Source organism: Barbus barbus (genome assembly GCF_936440315.1).
Source record: "Barbus barbus genome assembly, chromosome: 35".
Taxonomy (NCBI): domain Eukaryota; kingdom Metazoa; phylum Chordata; class Actinopteri; order Cypriniformes; family Cyprinidae; genus Barbus; species Barbus barbus.
The window spans coordinates 5,535,048-5,559,883 of NC_136763.1; the positions used below are offsets into that span (position 1 = coordinate 5,535,048).

The 24,836-nt window shown below is 40.1% G+C and overlaps 1 protein-coding gene across 3 annotated transcripts; it reads right to left on the minus strand.

Annotated features, from left to right (window-relative positions):
* Positions 1-888: 888 nt before the first annotated feature.
* Positions 889-24,452, minus strand: LOC306855371 (serine/threonine-protein kinase WNK2-like). 3 transcript variants are annotated; one of them, XM_079394031.1, is made up of 30 exons: positions 24,170-24,452; positions 21,734-22,418; positions 18,731-18,903; positions 18,297-18,517; positions 17,980-18,137; positions 17,575-17,663; positions 16,982-17,201; positions 16,592-16,874; positions 15,576-16,057; positions 13,527-13,661; positions 13,365-13,403; positions 12,939-13,106; positions 12,295-12,729; positions 11,749-12,021; positions 11,616-11,656; positions 11,258-11,420; positions 11,064-11,180; positions 10,685-10,855; positions 10,542-10,593; positions 10,229-10,429; positions 7,882-8,735; positions 7,240-7,297; positions 7,083-7,150; positions 6,294-6,877; positions 5,919-6,169; positions 5,595-5,804; positions 5,035-5,133; positions 4,119-4,163; positions 3,324-3,574; positions 889-3,044 (listed from the first exon to the last, which is right to left on the minus strand). In XM_079394031.1, the coding sequence occupies exons 2-30, from the start codon at positions 22,346-22,348 to the stop codon at positions 2,745-2,747; spliced, it is 6,756 nt and encodes a 2,251-aa protein (XP_079250157.1). In that variant the 5' UTR covers positions 22,349-22,418; positions 24,170-24,452; the 3' UTR covers positions 889-2,744. The 3 variants fall into 3 exon arrangements, with proteins under 3 accessions (XP_079250157.1, XP_079250158.1, XP_079250156.1); XM_079394032.1 differs by having other exon boundaries at positions 5,083-5,133; positions 5,595-5,807; XM_079394030.1 differs by having other exon boundaries at positions 5,595-5,807.
* Positions 24,453-24,836: the final 384 nt, after the last annotated feature.

Sequence of the window (24,836 nt, forward strand, 5' to 3'; positions counted from 1 at the left end):
AAAAAGCAAACTGTGCTCCCTTCCAACTGGTTTTCTTTAAAATACAAATCTTGTGTAATCCCAGGCTATCTGTAATCAGAAGCACATTTAAAACTGGAATATAATTTAATTTCATTCACATGTGTTTCATAAGCACATAATCCTTTCTGGATCACAATCCACCATCAAAATGATACATTAATTATTCCAGCTGCTGTGAGAAAAGGCTATAAATGATCCGTCACCTGCAGGATCCTCACGTGCGATAGCCTACTAGCCGGGACAACTTCTTCATGTTTACAGATGTGACGTAATGAGGCAGTGCCATGCTCGAATTTCCCACGAAAACCTACCCGTACCACTCAGAATAGAACACATTATTATAAGCTAACCGTTGTGAATCGGGCTAAAGTAAGGTGATAGTTTTGAACACTGGCTGGTTATGTACTTTCTCAATTGATTTTGGATCAAAAGTTACGGACTGCAGCATTAAACATTATTTTGATGCGATAATGTTACAGGCCTTACAATATTTGTCTTTCTGTCTATTTACTACCACATAACAAACACAGTCACCGCGATTCACTGGACGTGTCTTCAACTTTAACGTTACACGTTAACAGATATACACCAGTGATTACAACTTGGTTAAGGGCTGCAAGAGCTAAAAAAACAACAACAAAAAAATATTCAGGCATGTTCACTCTGCGGTAAAACACTAATGAAACTCTTAATGCCATCACTTGAAAGTAGTGAAAAATTCCTAGCGTGGGAAACATTGTGCGCAAGAAATGACCAGTTAGCCTACTGCAAATCCTGATTGTACCTTTAATCGTTCAAAATAGTGGTATGGAAAAGTTCTGCAATAAGTTTTCTCATGATATGAATCATTACATCAACGTCATATTGCCTATTATTTATTTGTTTATACAAGGTAGACATTTCTGAAAATGTGTAACAAAATGCATTTCTTTTGAAGATTGTAACAGTGTAGTGAACTTTTTCTGAAGACAAACATCAAGTAAAATGGCTCAGGTTTGAGATGGGCTACCTCATATTTCAGTCTACATAGCCATACAGAAAGTAAACAAGCTTAGCAATGTCATAATGCAAGCACTGTCATAGTGCAGTCTTATTAACTTAATGCCGCTTCACCAGAAAAATATATATATATATTTCAATATATGGTTAATCATTTGTAAACTGCTGCATTGGTGAAATACAAAAATAATAGATAATAAATTAAAATAAGATTTGCTGTATCATAAGAGTCGTAAAGACTCTTTACAAAACCATTTACAATGACAAAAAAAAAAATGACTTGTTTACACCTCTGTTTAGCGCAAGGTTAGATCTAATATCACTAATGTCTACTGCAAAATATATTAAAAACATACAGAAAAAAGTTTATTAAAAGTTAGCATGAGGAGATTTTGTCTACTTCATCCTGTTACATTCCACATTTTTGTTTTTTATTTTAATAACATATACCTCGCCAGAACTATAATTTAGAGAACATCTACAGATGTTTGAGTACTAGTAATTACTTTATTTTCAACAAGTCTGTGTCAACACTACGAAATCATTGGCGCTCCACCAGGAAACTCCATTATTAGGATTATTAATGAGAAACAGTGGGATCTAAATGATGACATTGTGCTATGAGACTGTGCTGTAACTGCAAACATGACTGCAGCAGTAGATATCTTTCAGCTCATTAATTGTAAAATTAGTTTTTAGATTCAGAAAAACAACTTGACAGTTATTACAGTTTTGAAAATAAATCTTGCTCTCCTTTTTGCTCTAGGTCAATGTGATTTTTTACTGTATCAGATGATGCAGAAAATAACAAAATCAATGCGCATACCTTCAAAACAAAATGACAAATGGCTGTGTTGAATTGCATTTTATAAATGTCCATAAAGGACATCATAAACCGCATGTGGGGAAAACATGAATTTAGTTAATATTATGCTTGGTGACACAAAATGAATAGCAGTCACCATTACCCTTGGTACACTGGCTGGTAATGTACGTAGCACAGTCCTCAGTTGCAGTTCAAGGCACTCTAGTAGGCTTGTTCACCTGAAATGTATAGTGAAATGTATCTCTTTTCTCAGTGCAGGTCTTGGTTGTTATTTTTCTAGCATGCGATAATATGTTTTTGACTAGTGCGTTGCGAAATTAGCGAACGCTGCAGGACGTGGTGAAAAATTCACAGTGATGTCATGATCGTGATCATTGCTCCAAACTCCAGTGTTTTCAGCTAACTGTGATGTGATACTATTCAACCCAAAAGACTGATTGACCTAAACCTTAGTCTTTCATTTACATGTCCAGTTTATGCACATATGCTTATATTTACAGAATTATAAACAGTGTCTATACACATCTACACCTTATAGCATTTACATATGTGTACAGCTCAAGATGAGAAGGAAGTTGATTCTGCACAAACACTAGCAAGCTAAATAGATTTTGATGAAAAATATACATTCTGTACATATGCCTATGCTAAAATTCAGTTATGCTACATAGGCTACATGAATATGTACAATAATACTGAATGTACACTACAGATGATATGCCTACGTTGTTGGCCTGAGTATTTACATGTTCATGTGGAATTACTACATTGTAAGCAACTACATGCTAACAACTGAAACAGATAGAATTGCACACTGCTAGGCCTAACTAGCACTCTAAAGAAGCTCAGAAGTATTTTTGGCAACAGAGTAAGAAATGTAAGTACAGTGATTGTGAAGCTACATGATCCTATTTCTAGAACTAGGAACCTCGCTGGGGGAAGAAGGTGCTGTCCAAGAGGGGGAGTGCACAGCAGTAAAAGCAAAGACTTCTTGGTTATGAGTGGCAGTCATTGCTGGCCAGTGGTCCATGTCTAAGGGTGGGGCGGTCAGCATCTTTCCGTAAGGGTAACCAGGCACCATAAAACTGCGCTGGAGTACTTGTGAAGTGTCAATCGGCATCACAGAGGCATGGAAATCAATCTGCGGCCATGAAAGAGACAGCTGGGAAGCATTCAATCTCTCTATTGATATTGGAGCCTAAAAAAAAGACATTAGCATTAGAGAATGCCTATGTTGTTTCACATTAAACTTTTAGCATGAGTATAAAGGAGACATAAAATCATAAGAATTTAAAGGAATAGTGAAACGTCATTATTTAATGTACCCATCTTGATGTTGTTCAAAATCTGCATGATTCCATTTAATAGTAATTTTGAATACTTTTGGAATATTATGAATAAAGGATTTTGAAATGTAAAGTTTTAGGTGAACATACCCTTTAAATATTTGATAAGGAAGTATTTTTAATAACGTCACCTCTATAGCACTCCATATCCTGGATCTGGTCAATTGCTGTGGTCTTAGACTGAGGGAGCGTGAGCATGAAGGAGCCCTCACCCCTTCTGCCCAGTTATCCACCAGCCTATGAAGCTGCTGTGTGAAAGCATCGGTCTTGTTGTTGCTGTTGTTTGTCTGTGCTTGGGCGAGACCAATTGGCTGGTGAGGAGGGGGAGTGGATCCAGGAGGCATTGGGGACTGATTAGAGGCAGCTGACGGTGTTCCAGATCCTATTGAAAAAAAGTCAATTTGAGATGTTGGAATGTCACAAAACATGAAATACAATTCACAGAGTCCGTGACTATGTTAAGTAACTTATTAAACTATAACTGGACTGTTAATACTGCTCTAAAATTAAATGTAATATGTCAACAGGATCAAAAGCAAGACACGTATCCAGATGCAAATGCTTGGGCGATGCATAGCAAGTGTGTGTTCAACTGTATAGTAACAAATACTCAAGGAGGTGATAGAGAGCTATATTGGCCCTTTTAGAGAACTTGGGGTAAGTTATAATCTGTGAGCTAACATATTTCGAATTGTAACTCTTCAAGAAATTGAACTTGTGTAGTTAGAAGCATTTGTGTTAAACTTGCTTATTGAATATGCTTTAGGCCTAATGCTATTATGTTGGTTACAATACTATGTCCACAGAGTAAAATGTTGTTTTTAACATCACAGTTTACAGCTGGAGCAACAGTGTCAAGGTTTCAGCTTAGGCAAATTGAATATTTAAAGTCTAACGTTTAGAAATTAAGAAAAGACAATAGTTACTGCTGCCACGTTCTTTACCCAGACACAGGCGTTTAAGTGTTGACCCTACAAAAAGAAAATTTAAAATGAGTTTTCTGTAGAAAATCACTGCACAAAGAGTCACACAAAGAGGTGGAACATGTCATTTAACTTTTTAAAGTTACAACTGCAAAAAAAAAAAAAAAAACGTGCATTAGAGGTAAGTGATTACAAGTCAAAATGTTAAAACACTGAAATTAAGTGAGGATGATTTAAGTGTGATTAATACAGTGAAGCTCAACTAGCGAAAGTATCTAGAAGCATAATAACATTGCCATCAAAAATAGACAACTGAATAAAACAAAATTAAATTTGGTAGGGATAAACAGAGGATATAAAAATCAAAAACATTGGAAGGAAACACAGGGTGATCAAAGATGAAGCATGAAAGGGTTACTCCACCCCAAAATAAAAATTTTGTCATTAATCACTTACCCCATGTCGTTCCAAACCCGTAAAAGCTTTGTTTGTCTTCGGAACACAATTTAAGATATTTTAGATGAAAACCAGGAGTCTTGTGACAGTCCAAAAGGTATTCTCGTAGCTTCATAACATTACGGTTGAACCACTGATGGCAGATGGACTATTCTGACTATGTTTTTTATACTTTTCTGGGCCTTGACAGTGGTAATTGTTTGGCAGTCAATGGGACAGTCACAAGCCTCCTGGTTTTCATCCAAAATATCCTGCTCCGAAGACAACTGAAGCTTTAGGGGTTTGGAACGACATGGGGGTAAGTGATTAATGACAAAATGTTCATTCTGGGGTGGAGTAACCCTTGAATACTGATAAGCAAAAAGATTAATAATTGATTAAAGAGAAGAAGAGAGTAGGAGAAAGATAACAGGGGCTCCCAACATATGACATGGAGAATGGCGGAAAGGAGAGAGATACAAACAGATGGACAGAGAAACAGGCCCACTGAGGAATCTAGCGCGTGGTTTACTACTGGATTTATAGGTGACCTGCGCAGACGCCTGGGGAGAAGGAGGCCAGCCTGTGGACAGAAGTATAGAGGTGAGAGAAAGAGTGAGATCCACTAACTCAAGCAACCAGAACAGAAGGGTACACACAGAAAAATAACATTATGATGAATGCATTCGTAAAAAAAAATCATTATTCCTGAATCCAAAAATGTTATTCAGCTTATTAATGTCAAAGTATCCATGTAATAGTCCCATTGATTTTATTCATTCCTACATTTGGGAATTATATATATAAAAGACTTACAGAAAATGTTTTTTATAGGAAACTTTACATGTGCATGTCTAAAAGTTTTTCATTTTAATGCCAATTTCATCCAATATATTTCTATGCAGGTGGGTGATCAATTGATATTGACTGGATAATCGTCTCAAATCAATGTTTCAAAGTCTGCTATGAAGCCACATTATTTATTTTACTGACTTAAGGAATTTTCTCTTAAAGTACATGCTAGGAAATCAGAATAAAAGTCACCTTGGCCAAGCTGGCTGCGTGGCCCAGGTCCTTCTCCCTGTAGACCAGAGTAGATGTTGTCGGAGGAGAGAGATGCTTTGAGAGAGCAGGGCTGTTGGGTCTGAACCGGAACAGACACAGAACAAGGTAGAGTCCCAGTCCCAGTATAAGCCTTGCCATCGGACAAGTTGGAAGCCCTGGCAGGAGACCCATTCAAGCTTGGGGCAGCCTCTGCTGAAAGAGAAAAACTACATGCCGAGATGCTCTTGGGTAGATTCCAAATGCTAAGAACCTTTTAGTTGTCTTACTCATAGATGAATGTGATATTGTAACTCTACAACTAACCTGATTTTGTTAAATCATTAGGTTTGCTGCTGTCACTAGTTTTAGAGGCAACATTTCTCAGCTGTTGTACAAGAGGACTGAGCAATTTGCCAGCTTTTAGTTTGTGTCTGCTGGTCCTGCGCTTGCGTCCAGTAGGGGGTGCAGTGGGCGGGATGTAAAGACCTGGAGGAGGTGGTTTCCCTAATCTAATGTAGAGAAACTCAATCTCTTCACGGTGGTGGGCCTCCAATTCAGTTGTCTCCTTCATATGCCTGTGTAAAGATGAAACAAGCATTGGCGAGAACCTAAGAATTTGTATTTATTGCTCTGATTACTTTTCATTGAATTTATATTTCCTCTCTGCATCAAAAACACACACAGACATGACAAACTCACTTTTCTCTTAGTCTTTGAAGCTCCCTCTTTATATCTGAGTCCTCCATCTCTGAATCATTGTCACTGCTGACACAGGATCCGTAAACCCCTCCCTTTCTGCTTGGCGAATCAGAGCTTTGCACACTACTACTGCGGCCGGAGCGCCTCAGAAAAGCCACTGCCCTTTTCATGAGGTCACTTCCTCTCCTTTCAGACCTACCATGACGGGATGGCGTTGTGGGGGCCATTTTGGCAGGGCTGCTCTCAGCCCCGGAGTCAGAGGACATGAAACGGTTGTGAACGGTGACATCCGCTGAGACTGAGGTCTGTGCCTTTGGCAGCGAGCCTCGTTTGGTCAGAGGAGGTGGGGCATCCAGATAAAAGTCAGGTGGGGCAGAATATCTGCTGCTGTGCTTCCTGCGTGTGACCTCATCTTCTGTGCTGACCACTGAGAACCTGCCAACAGTAGTAGCTGACACAGTCGGCTCTTCATACATTGCACATTCTCCCAAAAAGCCCCCAGGGTGTGCTGGAGATGCTGTGCTGCTCAGGCTACGCTGCTTCCGACCTTGACCTAACAGTATGTCAGTGGAGCTAGGCACCATCTAATCCAGAGAATTGAAATCAAAACAAAAATACAAAATACTAATATTATAAGAATTGTTTTACATATTACATTAACAGACAACCATTAATTCATCATAAAAATTCAATTTGGTACTAACACGAAGTGGGCTCCCAGATTATTAAACTGGGAATTAACTATTTATTAACCCGTATTTCCCTGCAGAAATTAGAAGCATGTTGTACCTTATACCGACTTCTAGATCCAGAGCAAGAGGTAGAGTGTGGCATAACATGTCTCCTTGACACAGTAACTGTTGAGAAAGATGGCTTTAATTTTCTTATTTATAAATGATAGATGTTTCTTGAAGAGCATCTGTCATGAAAAAAAATAAGACCATACCTCCAACCGCAGAGTCGCTGAGAGCACTTAAACTGTCCACACGCTCTGGAATCTGTGGCTAAAAGACAAAAACCAAATGTTTTTAGGTGGAGATTCATCAATCACAATCCTATCTAAATTCAAAATATCTTTTTTTGTTATCAACTGTTTATTGAACTTCACTCTGTGGAACAGCAGTACAAAACAAAAAGCAGCCGTACAAATCCAGAACCCACCCCAACCCATCCCGCCTCCCGGTAGAAATTATCTAGATCTAGATCCATGTGTTCAACGTCATCACGCTGGATCTGGATCAGCGCTTGCGCCACCACGCGCTTGCGTCATGTACTGTCGTGGCTTCATAAAATTATGGTTGAACCCCTGATGTTACATGGATTATTTTACCAATCTCCTTGCTACGTTTCTGGACATGGGAACATTTCAGTTGTATTGCTGTCTATGGAGGGTCTGAGAGCTCTCAGATTCAAACAAAAATATCTAAATAATTTTTTTTCCGACGATGAACAGAGGTCTTACGGGTTTGGAACGACATCAGGGTGAGTAATTAATTAAATCATTTCAATTTTTGGGTGAACTAACCCTTTAATAAACAGATTTTATCTATTTAAAAAAATGTGACAAAATGACATAGTATAAACTTACCAACTGCTCTCCTGCTCTGAATCGTCCCTCTCCCATAAGACTAGGTGTGCTGGTTCCTGACCCTCCCACTGCACTCTCTGGTCCTGGTGGAGACTGGATATACTCTGTCCCAGATCCTGGAGTTTCAGCAGCACTTCCCGATGGGTACATGGGAGCATACTCTTGATACAGTAAATTCCTCAGTTTCTCATCCAGAGTCTTAATAGTGCTGTCTACAAACCCTCCTCTGGTACGTGCCTCTCCATCTGATTCACTAGGGACAAAGTGGTGCTGTGAAGGAGCGGGGCTTTGAGGCAAGGAAGGTGGCTTATTTCCACTCACAGTTGACAAAGGCTGCTGCAGCACTACAGGCTGCTGTGTACGTTCCACTCGACTCGACGTAATGGAGTGAAGTTGCTCACGAGCAGACGTACTCTCTTGTGATGGTGGCGGCATCACAGAGGATGACCTCTGAGCCCCACTGCTCACTTCAAGGGACAGCGGCATGACCAAGGGACAGCAGGGCACGTCCTCCACCATGGAGACAGCACATACAATTTCAGCCATCTGCTGAGCAGTGTGCATGGGGGATACTGAGCCTAATCTGCCACTCTGGGTCTCATCCACAAAAAGAGAGCTTTGAGGATCCATGCATGGCTGGGATTGTTGCACACTGACCTGGGCGGAGCCCAAATGTGGCCCCTCCTCTAAATGGGAAGCAGGCTGCACTGGCAGAGCAGCAGCTTGTGGGGCAGGGGGAGCTTGGGAAAGAGCAGCCAAAGACAGAGGATCAGTAGTGGTCATAGAAAGGGGGCTCCAAACCCCATAAGGATCACTTCCTCCAGATGGAGGTGCTGTGGCACAGGCTTCTGAATCTGTGGAATGAAAGCAAACAAACAAAACAGAAAATCTTAGGAACTGCACTCCAGTGGTTCGAGTCTTACCTTTCAGATAGGTCCTTCAAGGTATCTTGGAGGGTTCAGGAATCCAAGTCACAACATCTAGCTACTGGGGTGCCTCGGGGCTCAGTTCTTGGACCACTTCTCTTCTTTGTCTACATGAGCATCACTAGGTTCTGTCATTCAGAAACATGGCTTTTTATATCACTGCCATGCAAATGACGCTCAACTCTCCCTCTCATTCCATCCTGATGATGCAATGATAACGGCTCGCATCTCAGCATGTCTAACAGACATTTCTGGCACGATGAAGAACCATCACCTTCAACTCAACCTTACTCGACATTAGGAAGGCCTTTTCTTTCGGAATATGCTACACAACTTCTTGTTCAATCTGTCCAGACTGGACTATTGCAGTGCTCTCTCGGGAGGTCTTCCAGCCAGTTCTATCGATCTCTACAACTAATCCAGAATGCAGCTGCAAGATAAGTCTTTAATGAGCTGCAAAGAGAGCATGTCACGCCTCTTTTCATCAATTTGCACTGGCTACCAATAGCTGCTCGCATTATAATTTAGCACATTGATGTTTGCCAACAAAACAACCACTGGCTCTGCACCCTTTACCTAAATTAACAACTTCAGGCTTATGTGCCCACCAGAAGCTTGCGTTCTGCAAGTAAACAGCACATTTTAGTCATCCCAATGAGGCACAAAATCACTTTCACTGACTTTTACCTTAACTGTACCTTGCTGGTGGAATGACCTGCCCAACTCAATCTGAGCAGATGAGTCCTTAGCCATCTTTAAGAAGTGGCTAAAAACACATATCTTCAATCTAAACTCGAACCTCTAACACTAACACTCTCTATTCTATTTGTATTCTAACTACCTGTTTTCTTTTAATTAAAAATGACCTTCTAACAGTAGCGTTCTCTATTGTTATTCTATTCTATCTACTTGTTTTCTTTGTATTCATTATAAAATATGACCCTCTAACACTAGCGTTCTCTATTCTTTTTCTATTCTATCTAATTGTTTTCTTTGTATTTATTATAAAATAAGCCTTTACTACTTGTACATACAGTTCCACCACCTTCTGGTGGTGGAAATGGGGAGTACATCTGCTGCAGATGTTCCTTTACTACTTGTACATACTGTGTGTTAGACTAACTGAGACTTGTCACAGCGCTTACATATTATTCCTCTTTTGTTGGTTTTGATTGCCTCTGTTGTCCTCATTTGTAAGTTGTTTTGGATAAAAGCATCTGCTAAATGACTAAATGTAAATGTAAAATATAACAAAACATATTCTAAAACAGACTAGGAGACATCCATTTTACTCTTTTTGTTAGGAGTAGGGGACATGCCGATACAATTGTGATACAATACCCAACAAGCAGTTTATTCATTGTTCCAATATTTCTGTATCTGTATTATGCACACCAAGTAATATCGTAATCCGACATTACCCATTGATGCAGAGGCAGATCCTGTGCTGGGTTCTGGTGGCTGGGCTGATGCACTCTCACTAGGCTGAGCTGTCCCATCAGTTACTGTTGTCGTGGATGGAGATTGTGTAGATGGACCTCCATCTGAGGATGCATCCTGAATGGCAGCAGAAGCCTCTTCCACAGGGCAGATGATGAACCACCTCTTACCTGTGTGCAGAACTGAACAAAGGACAAGAACCCATGCCAACTGTTTAAACACTGATACATTAATTCTTCAGCAAACATTTGGGGAGCATGCATTTTAAATTTACAGGTGGACAAAAAAGATTACCATTTTGCTGATAAACAGGCTGGGGGCCCCCAGGTTGCTGTCCTTTTATTTCCTAGAGATTATCAGGAGGCTGTTAGTATCTATTAGAATTTTCACCCACACATTACAAATTTGGGATGTCAGATTCTGACTTCCTGTATTACCTCTCCCACTTTATCCCTAGGAGTTTGTCCTTGCAAATGACTTGTCCCAAGTTCTGATGTCTTCTCTCCATCCATGTCCTCGCCTAGAATGTCCTCTGCCTTGTCAACAATGTCTTTAAGTTGATCTATAAAAATTTCCTTTTCTATTGGTAGAATGAAACCATTTTCCACCTGATACACAAATGAAAGAAACAAAATCTACAAAGCTGCACAGAAAAGAAACTGTATGCACAAGGGTAATAGGATTAAACAGCTTTTTTTCAGCTGAATTACTAAACTGATGGTAGACTATACAAATTTACATTTCAATTTCAAATCTTAAGCAGCACAATATTGTTTTGTAATGTTCTAAATGTCAGCGCAGAATCTTTAATCTCACCATATAAGTGGCTATTTCTTCAGGTGCATCTCCATCTAGGTCAAATTTGAAAGTCACCATTTTATGATTATGTGTCTCCAGCTGGCATTCCACCATCTTGTCACCTGTTTTACTAACCTGGAAGTACAACATCATGTTAGGAGGTAACGGCAAAAAATAGTTACATTTAAAAAGAAGAAATGTTTTATCCTCACATTTAACATGCTTAGCTTTGGCTTGTTAATTTTTTCCTGGCGTGAGCGCGTACGAGTAGATTTTCGGTGGTGCTTTCTGGGTTTGCCATCACCCTTTCCTCCACCAGTGGGTCCCTCATAGCTGTCACTCATTTCTTTCCCAGAACCTGCATCTTGGTTTAGGCTAAACAAACAAGACAGAATAACCTGAAGAAAAAACATGCTAGGAGACAATTTGAGAGGATTTACATTGTTTTAATGCATTGGGTTGTATCTGCCACTATAAGTAGGTCAAATACACCCATTGTAAATAAAGAATCACATGATGTTTGCATTCATATTTCCATAAATTTTTCAGGGAATAATAACATCTACCTACCTGTCACATATATAACTATGGAATGGAATAGATACAGGTGCCTGTAAGGAAAATATTATTATTTCAGTGATCAATGTGGTACTTTGTTTTAAGAATACATATTATAGTCATATAAAGGAGGCTTTATGCCTACTGTTGCCTCAGTGCTCGGCTGAAATGGGCTGGGCTCTGATGCAGGAGGAAGAGGCATTGAAGCAGTGTCTGCCATTTTCTTGCCAGTACTCTCAGCAACAGCATATCCTGTCTGTATGCCAGCAGGCTGCAGAGGAGGCTCCATGGTCTCAGGTGGGGCTTGGGCAGTGGTAAACTTTGGCTCTAACTGCCTGTCCTGTGGAGGAGACTGGATCTGCGACGCAATGGTCTGAGCTGGGGCAAGGATCTGCATTTCCTCATGGCGAGGGTACTCCTGATGAAAAAAAAAATGTTGTTGTGTTTCACTGCGACAGAAGCCATGACCTCATTTGTAAGGCTCACGGAATAATACTAATTATCCTGTCTCATTGATTGCTATACAAGGCACTACTGCACCAATCCTGATTAATGTACTGCCATTTTGCTGTCCCTCTCAAAGGAAATACTGCTCTTTAACACTTGTGTAATCATAGAAATTATTATGATACACATTCACCACACGAAAAGCAATCCTTGCATTAAGCAAGAAAGAAACCACATCATTTACCTCTGTAAAAGGTTCAGGAATAGATGGGTCTTGCTGAAGGAGGGAGGCTGGATTAGGGACGGGAAGGGAGGGCTGTGTTGGTTGGGGTTGAGATCGGAAAAGGGCACCTTCTGGTGGTGGAAATGGGGAGTACATCTGCTGCAGATGTTCCTCTGGAGGAAGCATGGGTGGGGACAGGGCCATAGCCAGGAGAGGTATAGGGTTAGGAACATTCAGAGGGGTGGACACAGGTGTTCCTGCTCCTAGCATGCAGGGTACATTCTGCATTGGTAGTAGGGGAAGAGGAGCAGTGATAGGGCTTGCTGAGTAATAGGGGGAAGACACAGGAGGAGCATTGGTGGGGTAGGGTGAAGAGTAAGAGACTGAGGAAAAAGGTATTGACTCTGTCCCTGCAGATGTGGCCCCTTCTGGCAAAAGAGGATATGTCGAAGGAAACTAAAGAATAAAGAGCAAGATAAAAATGTAAACAGCCAGAGGTAAGCTAGAAAGCTATATTGTTGCATGTAGAATTAAGACAATCTTCTGCCATCTAATGTTTTTCAAATTTCAAACAAATTTCAAACTTGCCTAAAGAATGTATTTGTTCTGGTATCTGAGAAAAGCTGTTGCACACATAGGCCTAGTTACAGGTTTCAGGAACTGACCTGTGTAGCAATTTGTAGAGGCTGGAGAAGGGGTGTCTGAACATATAGCTGTGGTTGTGAAGGAAGGCTAGAGGTGCTGAGCATTGAAGATGCCGACTGTAATAGATGCTGTGGAATGGACTGAGGATCTGAAGATGGCTGCACTAGGGGCTGAAATGTTGATAAAGTCTGGAAAAGACAAAGAGACAAAAAAGAAAAAGAATGATTTTAAAATTAAAACTAGTTTCAAGAATACTTCCACAGCTCCCACGGATTATGCTGCCGATCACATCTTTGTCAAATTCAGTGATAAACTGGAACTTATTCCTTGTTTAGTGGACTTTCGGGAAACTGATAAAAAAATTATGGCATAACTGAAACTGAAATCCCAAAATTTCCAGAACATTTTTTAAAAAAGACTGTGATGTTTATACAGATTGAGTCTACCTGAGGCGGGAAAGCTTCAGGATGGAAATAGAGATGAAACTGAGAGAAATACAAACACAAGGAAGAACAAAGACTAAATCAAACTATTTAACGATCACTTTGCTAAGACACAGGAATGCATCCGTCCTCATTTAAGGGAGGCCAAACTTGTAGCAGCCTTACCTCCTGTGCTAATGGTACAGTTGTCTGGTTTTGTTGTGCCAAGAAGGCAGAGGCAGGAATGCTCTGTGGACGAGCATGTGGTACAGGGGTAGCTGGAGCAGAGACAGTCTTAGATGGAACCAACTGTGCGGAAGGCTGAAAAACACATGCACAAACACAAATCTTAATACAGGCACATTTGCAATTAAGCATTTCACAGCCAAAAGCAGTTCTTCAAGATATTAGGAGAATAGCAAGTCTAGCAGCACATGGTTTGATGTGGCAGGTAAATTATCGCCTACTGACAGAGAACAAAAAAAGAAAATGTGAGATATCAAACATCAGAGCAGTGATTTGCTCTACACGCAGGGGATGTTGCTCTAAAATAGACTACATACAGGATGACAGCGATAATTTGCAGTGTTCCTGCAGCAGTCATTTATTGTTCAGTCAGCTTGCTGTGCAATCTTCTAGCAGTCTGCTAAGAGACCGTGTCCTTCAAAAGGACATAATAGTCCCCTGAAGACAGTCCCATTTCTTTCTCTTTTTCTTTTGAGAAATAGCAGTGATTAGAGGAAATACATTCAGTTTAGTTCCAAAAACAAAGTACAATTTTCCTCTTAAATGCTATATAGGAATACAACTAGAAGGGATTGGAATTTGGAAGCAATACCTAAATACATATGGAAGAAGGTAAAGAAGAAGCTTGGAAAGTATAGGTGAGCCAAAAGTGAATGTTTGTTCTAGACTTCCTTGCTGGGATCATAGCTACTACGTTTTTTTTTTTCACCTACCACAAGACCTGATCCAACTTCACTGTCCTGCACAGAAAAAGACCCAGTTGATAGAGGTACGTACAAAGAACCTACGCTTTGGACCTGAGGTTCAAGGAACCTAACACTAGCATCACTGTAGCCATCTTCAGCTTGTGCCCTGTCAATCAGGACTGGGGAACTGGTTCGCCGATTGATGATATGATGTAGACAGCGATGGAGGTGAGACAAATCTGAGCTGTCCCTCAAACTAGGAGAATGTGGTCCAGTGATAGGAGAAACTGGAGAGGACGACCTGAGTGGGGAGGGTGGATCGACTGGTGAAGATATGGACATGTGCCTGGAAGATGTGTGAACCGGTGAAGACATAGATACATAGACAGGGGTAAACACAGTGGTATGGCTTAGTGATGACATGTTGTTAGGTAGAGCTGTCACAGGAATCGGTGAAGGAGAATGGCTTTTATGGACTGGAGAAGGTGGGGTGACTTGAACTGGTATTGAACTTATATGTATGTTCTTAGTAACAGAGAGTTGCTTTGGAGGCAGCGTAGATATATATGGAGACTATAAATCGGTGAGCTGGAGTCTGGATGAGCTAGATCAGGTGAGAATGATGGTTTTAATGAGGAAAGTGGTGGCATGTTTTGGTGGATGGAGGAGGAAGAAGGTGAAGAGGCATGACCGAGAGACCTTTGACCCCCTGACCTTACAGCCAGTAACATTGCCATACAAGCCTCGCAGTAATGTGAGTGGACATCAGAGTTCCTCCTACTGAATGACATTGGCTGGGCCTGAGAATTCATTTTCACCTGCTCTGAACTATATTCAGTTCCGGTGTCTTCAGAAACATTATTTGGTGCCTGATCATCATTTGTGAATGATGAAGAACCTATGAAGGCACTTGTTGACAACAACTGATCCATTTCATCCTTAGAGCTTGCTTCAGGTTTGTGACAGCTATAAGCCTGATGATGCAGCTGTTCTAACAAATTTTGAAGGTCAGTCCTCCTCTGTAATGTGTCAAGAAATGAGGTGCTGCTACGCCTGGTCCCCATCAAGTTATCGGAGAATAGCAGAGGATTTTGGGAGTCACCAGGAATACTGCCATATCGCTGCTCATTCAGCCAGAGTTTGAGGGGAAAAAATTTTTTTTTTTTATTTAGACAGTCATCATAGCATTAAAAAAAACACTTCTAAGGGAAGAAAATAATAGGAATAATGATGGTGGTCTTGGAGTTTTCCAACAAAGTAAAGCTTGACTGCAATGATATGGTGAATTTAAATACAAACTTACAGGTGATTGCTGGTAGGCGCTCTGATGCAGGTGTACAGAAGATTGCTGAAAAGCCCCTTGATGTAGCTGATGAGTTGACAACTGATATTGCTGGTGCAGCTGAACAGTGGGTTGTTGCTGGGGTGCTTGTGGCACCAAACCATGGGCCTGTGCTTGTGCAGCCTGGTGCATGGGAGCACTAGGCTGTTGTTGGGCTCCCTGGGGTTGCTGAGGACTAGGTTGTTGCTGGGTCCCATGGAGTAACTGACCAATGGTTTGTTGTGGGACACCTTGGGGCATTTGTAGAGCAGGTGGTTTTTGAGTCCCCAGAGGCAGGTGTGAAGTAGATGGCTGTTGGGCACCTTCTGGCAACTGAGCCAGAAGCTGTGCAGGAGGGCTTAAGACCCTTTGGGCAGTGGAAATGGACTCAGATAGGGATTGCTGAGAGGTGTCTTGGTTGCCCGAAGCGCCTGTTACCATTGTTGAGCCTGCACTGCTGTCTGCTGCATTAGTTGGGACAAACAACACAAAGTACATTTTCAAGTTGTTGAAGCAAAGGACATTTTTTCATACCTGCATTAAGTAATTTATACAAAAGAATTAAACTAAATAATTAACATAATATAATCAAGTGAAATAAATCTCTTGGTTCTTTGGATATTAAAACATCTTAGGCACCGAACCCCCAACTGCTCCCCGGGCGCCACAGCATAAATGGCTGCCCACTGCTCCGTGTGTATGTTCACTGCTGTGTGTGTGCACTTTGGATGGGTTAAATGCAGAGCACGAATTCCGAGTATGGGTCACCATACTTGGCCGTATGTCACTTCACTTTTTCACTTTTTACTTTATAGGTTCTGTGGACATCGTTATTAATCTCAGACCCATTCATATAATGACTGATTTAAAACATACTTTAAAAAAAGAAACACAATATTGTACTGGTCTTTCCATCTTTTGTGTGGATATCTTTGAAGAATTAAGTAGTGTGAACCACCATAGTGTGAACTATACATATATCTGTAGATGTCTCTCACGTGTAACTGTAGTAGCACTTGTTGGGACACTGCAAATCAGGCTGACTGCTTCAGTCTGTAGCTCCTCTGTTTCAGATGGATGACTGGGTGGTCCACCCACTGGTGGCCCTGTGGAGGGCACCTGAAGTAGATTTTGTGCCTGAGTCTTCGTGCTTCTCTCTTCTGTCTTTCCATTATGGGCTGAGGCGCTCCGCTGTCTTCTCCACTTTATTAGAGACACACGGTCACGGATAGACTTACCCACAATCTTCACATCAATCTCTAAAAAGAAGCCAGAGTCCACCTGCCAGAATAGATCATTGAACAATTCTTAAATAGTGACTATTACTTTCTGAATTCCTTATGAATAAATATTCTATGTCTTAAAATCTTAAAATCATGTTTGTTTACCATTTCCTGGGCAACTGTTTCCGGGACTTCTGTGTCCAGGTCAAAGGCAAACTCGATAGCACCACTGTCTTTATACTTCCCTTTAAGTTTCTTCTGGTCTTCAACCCAAAGCCTTAGAGCAATGAAAGACTTCGTGCCGTCATCCTCTTCTGCCAGCTCTACTCTCACTCCAGTGTCCTCCGCAAAGAATGCATGATTTAGTAAGTCCTTTATAGAGAACCTTTCAGAAGAGGAAGATGAAATTTGGTTTGTAAAGACCTGAAAAATCTGATGGTGCTATAGCAACCCATATGTAAAGCATTCAAATGGACAAGACAAGATGTGCAAAAGATGTTTGCTGTAGCAAATGGTAAGTTGGTAATAATGGTAAGTTATTTGACTGATTGATGATCAATGCAAGCAGTATACAATCAGAATAGATGTCGTTAGCAAAGTTCAAATTACTGCAAAAACAAATGACTGTAAAGCATATTAGATAAATAAAGCTGCAGCCTTCCAAGAAAAGGTTGTCTGACATGCTACATCTGACAGGAGCATAGGCTTTTTGAACTTTATGGTTATGCGACAGGAGACTATTCAGCTGATGGACTCACCTTTCCTCCCAGCGATGGCAGATACACTCTCCAATGATTTCTTTTATTTCAGGTCCGGTCACCTTACTGAAACTGGCTGGTTTCACACCCTGTGCAGTGAATTAAAAAGGAACCCAACACACACACATACATTTTCATTGAAACCCCTTGCGAAAGGACATTTTACAGCAAAAAAAATAATTAAAAATTTTACTTTTTATCTGGCTGACAATTACAAAACATGACATAGATCTACCAATGAGCAGAAATATTATCTACGTAAATCATATGTAAAGTACATTCTGCCTTCTGCCTGAATGAGACAATTTCTGAATTTCTGTTTTTTTGTTTGTTTTTTACTCAAGTAATATTCCATTCTAAAAAAAATGAATGATGGTCGGTGAGGAGCACTTGGCTCAAACTTACACTAGTAACTTTGCGATAGATTTGTGCTGCATTTTGGCACTCTGAGTACGGATACTCAGAGGTAGCCATTTCTAGCATACACATCCCAAATGCATACACATCTACTGCTTCATCATAGTGCTCCTCATACATCTCAGGGGCCATAAACTCTGGAGTGCCTAAAATAGGAAGAAACAAAGAAGGGAAAAAAATCAATAGCTACATGGATGTGAGCTACATTCTACATCATCTAAACAGGCTATTTAAATGTTGTATTCAGTGTAGCCTAATCTGATAAATCTCAAAGCCCAGTCAAATGAGACAACCCTGACTATTACCGATTACACTTTTGGCAAAGGAAGCTCTTTTTAGAGTGGCCAGGCCAAGATCTCCAATCTTGACGGAGCCTGTAGGACCAGTGATGAAGATGTTGTCACACTTCAGGTCCCGATGGATGATGGGAGGGGTCCTCGTATGGAGAAAGTGAAGACCTTTTAAGATCTGTCTGCACCAGCTTCGTAAAACTTTTGGTTTCATCACCTTGAATCGCTTCAGATATCTACACAATAACAGAAACAGAGTTTGAGATCATTGTCCTCACAAATTTCATATTTTTATATAGACAAAATTGGGTTTTCTGCAAAGTAATGCAAGTTGTAACAGGGCAGATTACATTCCTTGGAGTCCCACAGCTAGCAATTCAAACCAACTAAGATGCTAACCCTGGTGTGATGGCATCAGTTGTTACATGTCTTTGTTTTATTTGACTCACGTTTTCAGTGTTCCAGACGTCATCAGTTCAGTGACTAAAACAATGCACTTCTTCCCCTTAAGATGAGATTCCCAAAAGTCATAGAAGCGCACAATGTTTGGATGCTGAAGACCTTTTAGCATTTCTGCTTCCTCTTTAAACCTCTGACGTTCTGCTTTGGACAGCTTACGATCCTGAGATGGAAAGTGGTCAGCATTGGTTTTTGAGGTTCCAGGCACATGCCAGGAGAAAAGTGAGAGACAGAAAGACAGGTGGAAAGAGAGATGGATTGATAAACAAACATGGTAACAAGATATGTAAGAGATATGTACTGAACTGAATTTACCAAACTGCCACACTGTTGGGAAAACTCAATTATCCTCATTACAGGAAAAAGATAGTTCTATAATATAACTCTTGACCACTGGAAGACATGCATTCAAAGACATTTGGGTCAATCTTTATTGATTTAAAGTGCACATTCACTGTAATAGCTTTCTAAGGATAGACAATATATCTGTTTTATTGTATTTTTGTGTTTGTGTGGTTGTGGGGGTGAGGACAATATCTCTGAACATGATATGACTAAGAAAGTCAAGAAGATCAAAGGCAGATAAGTGATTAAAAAAACAATAACTAAACTACAGTTATGAAAGCATATTGATGCAACATGAAAGGCCAAATATGCATACCCCTCAAAGAGAGGGATGTGTGATTAACATAATGAACCCTTTGATATGCAGTACAAAGCAGAAAATATAATTAAAATAAACGGCAAAATAAAAAAAAATCCACCCTAACATTCTATATTGAGGTTTGTCTGATAAACTGAACAGAACTGAATCAACATAAAACTGAAGTCTCTTTAATCAGTATACAAATCGTAACTAGAGAGATACTTGTAGTAGGGCTAAACCTAATGTGTAATAGCAATTGTGCTAGGCTTGAAAATGCTACAGTTACAGAGTCACTGATGGTTCACATGCTGGTGTGTAGCTATGGTCAAGAAGCTGACCAAATCAATACCTTTGCATCTGCCCTCATCCTGCTGCTAAATTTACTAAACGCTGACAAGGAGTATCTGTAACATCTCTGTCCCTCACAATCAGGCGATGTGCAACCCCATAAAACCTCTGAGACTCACCCCACACTGCGCCATCTAATACCTCTCATGAACTCAGAGACACACATACACAGACATATTTTTCATTCGACCTCCCCCATTCTCAATTTATTCTAAGCACTTCAGACCAAACATGCTACCAGATTCCTAGGTGGTTTCTATAAGAGCGACTTGCAAAGTTAAGTCCTAGGTGGTTTCTATGGCCAAGGTGTCGCTCTGACATTTTTTTCCTGAGATAATGAAGACTCACAGACTCACATTCTGCTGCTGATGCATCCTTGTCAGAAATGAGGGACAAGTCAGGTTGGGCATTCAGCTGTACATAAAATGGTCCATTAGGAATATCTTTTATATTGTTTCAAGAATGCTACTGCTTGATGTCAGGGAAGCCATGTTCCTTAGTACACAGCCATCTTCACCTCATCTGACCTGTTCCTCTGTCTCTTCCTTTCTCTCTCTTCTCCCTCCTAGCAGATTTGGGGGCCTCAGCAATTTTTGGCTTGTTAAAACCGCTATGCTCAGCAGTTACAATATATGCTGCTAATTCCCTCCATGTGATTTTTAAGACTCACAAAGCAGGATAAATCCTATCCAAAACCGACAGCATGCCCCATACAATGGCTGCAATACAGACAGTAACACTCTCTCAAATATAGAATGGAATTTATTCAGAGAGACAAAGCAAAAATCTCACAAATATTTACTGGGAGCCCCTTTTTATAACACTGCTCACACACAGAAACAAAAACCAGACCCTCCTCATGTATAACATCAGAACTCCAGAGATCATAACTGCCTAGTCATTCTTCCATGGACAGTGAACGCAGAAATAATCCTCTATTCCCAAAATGAAAATACGCTTCTTCTTAGTAATTTACGAGGTATTTTTTAATCAATCTTTCTGTTGACTGTATACAGTAAAAATATGTTGTGTATGTTCATAATAAAGGGTAAATGTTATTGTTTATGTAATGTTTCTAAGACAGATTGATCTGGTAAAACATGACTGTCTTGTTTCGAGTTTAGGACAATATAACAGAGAAACTGCTTGATAGCATTTTACTATTGCATCATTTCAGCAGGTAAGAGCACATGACCACCTTTATCACATGACCTCTATGCAGAGGGGACTGATACTCCAGGGATGTGCACTGCTTCTCTACAGAGTTTGCTTGTGTCCACACCCTACTGTAAATGTCTACTTCAACGATTTTTGAGTGAGCTCTGAAATATATTAACTATATTTACCACAAGCTAGAAACAGCACAAAGCTGTTTACAGGATGTATTACGATGCATCACTTTTATCATAATCGGGCTCTCTCAATATTCCAGAAAGTAATAACAAAAATTTGAACACTTAGCATTCTCTTTTGAACTCAGCAGAACCTTAAATGATTCTAGACTACAACACGGAAACATAGGAAATCTGATATAGATGTGGTCATGGTGATTCAATCTCTCCATTTTACAATCAATAGTGCTGATGAAAGGAAGAGGCCATATCAGATGACCCGGCAAACTTGTACAAGGAGCAGGCGTTTTGAATGGCAACAGGATCAATCAGAAAAATACAGACTTTTTTGCTAATGACAAACTACACAGAAACCTAATCTTTACTTCCAGTTTACATTTACAGTTTTAACTTCTAGATAACTGATATTCTACAAATCTAGTCATTATGCCCAACAAATTAAGTAGATCTGTTGGTTATCTGATTTTTTGCAGTATCAATGATAATGATATTAAATAACATATCAACAAATTTGGAAAGACCAACAACAGACAAAGCCTTTATGGAAAAAAAGTGATAGAGTGATAGAAGGCCAATAGGAGTTATTGCAAGATTTGAAACTCCAGTGGTTACAAATTGGGAATATGTTGTAACTGCATCTTCCTTACCTGAAGTTCACACCAGGCCACCTCCACCCACGTTTCAGTGTCCAGGCCCTTATAGACCGTTTTGAAGGACCCTCTGCCAAGCTCAATATCAAACTTAAGAAAGCGTCCACCTGGAGAGGTGGATACAGCCTTCATTTCGGCCTCTTCCTCGTTCTCATCACTCCCAGCTTTCCCCACTCTCTTGGATGTTTCAGATGGTTCAATATCATGTTTTTCCTCAGCGCCACTCAGCGTCTCTGGCTCTTTGGTGAAGTTCTCTTTTACACTTTCCCCCTGTCCCACCTGACTCTCCACGTTAAAGCTCCTCTGGGCAGCAATATGTGCACTTTTAACAGGACTGCTGCTGGCATCGCTTTCTGAAATCTCCAATTCTTGATCCTCTGACTCAGAGAACCACAAATTTCTGCGTATAAATCTCTGCCGGACCAGACCTTTGTAATCTGATAGAGGGTATGTGGTTGGATCGCTGGCCCCTCTGTGTGATGCAGCTGTGGGGTCCATGTGAGTGGGATGTTCATGGCCATTTTCATAAATTACAGTCTTTTTTGAAGGGACAGAAGGAACTGTGAAGCCCACAGGCTGCTGCTCAGAGTTGGATCCAGTCCGGTTTTCCATGACCAGTGAATCGCTGGACACTCATCTGTGACATTCAGCCGTTTGCATGGTCCTCCTTGAATGAATGCACCTGCAATATGGCAAGTAATTTTAACATTTATTCCTTAAACTAACTCAAATCTTGTTTGTGTTCCTAGCTGTTTCCTTACCAGTTATTAGTTCAATAATGGCTATAGTATCGGTTTCTATTTCACTACTAAGTATTCATTAGAAACTAGTACTTATCCCAGAAGTAACTAGTATTTAGCACTTGTTCCTTACATACTAGTATATATAACTTCTCTAGATACAAGAAGACTATCCAAATAATACAAATCCATATTTACTATATATTTATTAGATACTAGTACCAGAGGTTGCATTAGACTTTAATATTGTCCGTCATTTTGACAGACAGGGTCGTAAAAATTCCGTCATAATCTATTATTAATCATATTTTAATTATAATAACCCATTTAATTGCTTTCATTTTTGTTCACGTTTTCATTTTTAATAATGAACCTAAAGGAAGAGCATATAGGCTTATGCATTTATTTATTTATGAAGAGAACAGATGAACAGAGACTGCGTCACTTGTCATGTTCAACACCGCAGGGACAGCGGAGGACACTAAAAACTATAAAATATGTTAGTGCTGGGTAAAAAAAAAAAAAACATTTCTCTATTTTAATAGATTCTTATTTTTATGAACCAATAACGTTTCTTAACTCCCAATCGATGCTGTTTTCATTTGATGAATGCACAGTAGGCAATATGCTAAGCTTTGTGCATTGTTACTTTTGCTATGAAATACACTCTCAGATTTCAAATTCTGTCCACTGTATTAGGAAATTCAAGCAACAAATACCATTTTGGCGCACTTTAATGTGGCGTGATAATAAAGCGAATCGCTTGATCTCAGGTGACTTCAGCGATCTAATATTCGCCTGTGCCTAATCAAAGGCATAGCAAAATACTTTTATTTTTGTTCTGGAGACGATCGCGCGCTCTGCTGCCTCACTGGAGCGTACTCGTCACCAACTGGACAGGCCTAGGAATTACAGTCACCCTCAGTGTAATCTGCCAAAGTGACGGACGGCCTTCAGATTTTTCCATCACTGCTAATAAAATTCCGTCAATGACGGAGAATTTTCAGTTAACACGACCTCTGACTAGTACATATTTACATAGGGAAAAATCTCAATTGTTGTAAAAAAATATATATATATTTTTTTTTTTCACCATATATAAAGACCATTAGAAATGGATACTTTACAGGATGTAGTATATAATTTATATTAAAATTCCTAAAAGTAAGTTTTGAAATGTCACAAGTAACAAATGGAATACTGTAAATTTGTCACCAATAACAATAGTTATGGGATAATGACTAGCAGCAAATAAGTGAGTTCTACAAAGTAAGTAGCCTACTAATTAACTACTTTACCCACTACTGGAATTCATAAATAAAAACAGAAAATACTGGATTACTTAATTTAAAAACAGAACAGACACTAGCTCGTTTATTAAATGAATAAATGTTAAAACGGTTTGCCATACCTGAATACCAGTCTGTACTGACGCAGTTCGGCATCATTTGAGGACTGACTGCCAGACTCGCGGTTTACATATAATAGCTAATATTAATTATAATCAAATATTAATACAATGCATTAAAAAGCAAAACAAAAAATAGATATATAGTTAACAATGACATTAACTTCTTTTTCAAGTAAGAGGTAAGCTGCCTTCAAAAATGCATGCCACAAATACTTTAAAAGCTGTAAAAGAATTACAAAAGATTTTCTTTTCAATATGAAACTATATCAGTATTTGACTCACCATGCTAGGTAGTTGAGAGGTTGTCACGTTGTTTAATCCGTCATAAAACTATAAAGTGCGCAGCTGTCCCTTGAAATAACATTTTAATGAATGGTCTTTCAGACGTCTACTTTGACCAAGCGACCACATAGCAGCTTCAAACCCGAGCACCCTTGCTTCTTATAAATGTCAGCGTCTGTAAGGGGAATGAAATCCAGAGCCCGCTGATGAGATTATTTGCTCACTGCGGCAATGCTCTCCTCATCTCGGATAATACGGCACCGACACCTCCCTGAAGATTCCTCTCTCGTTATGTTATAGTCTTCATAGTTAGCTGATCCGCTGTTACGGACATTCTGCAGCGCCTAGCAACACTGTGTGTCCAATAAAAGCGTCTGTTTTAGGCGGTACCCTTATCCTCCTCTACACGGGTCGACATGGACCCCACGGAACGCTGGGCCCCTCCCAAACCTACGCGACGTGACCAGAGCTTGGTGAAGGACTGAACGGGGTACATCACTGTCCTGCAGAGACATAACCAATCGTTATTGAACTAATATGATAGTATAACTAAGTTTTAAGTAGTTTACAGCATACTGTATCCCTTTACTGTTCTCAGAATATCCCTATGCCCGCCACGTGACTTGGTTAAGACTGCTGAATAATTCATATGAATTAATGTTGTATG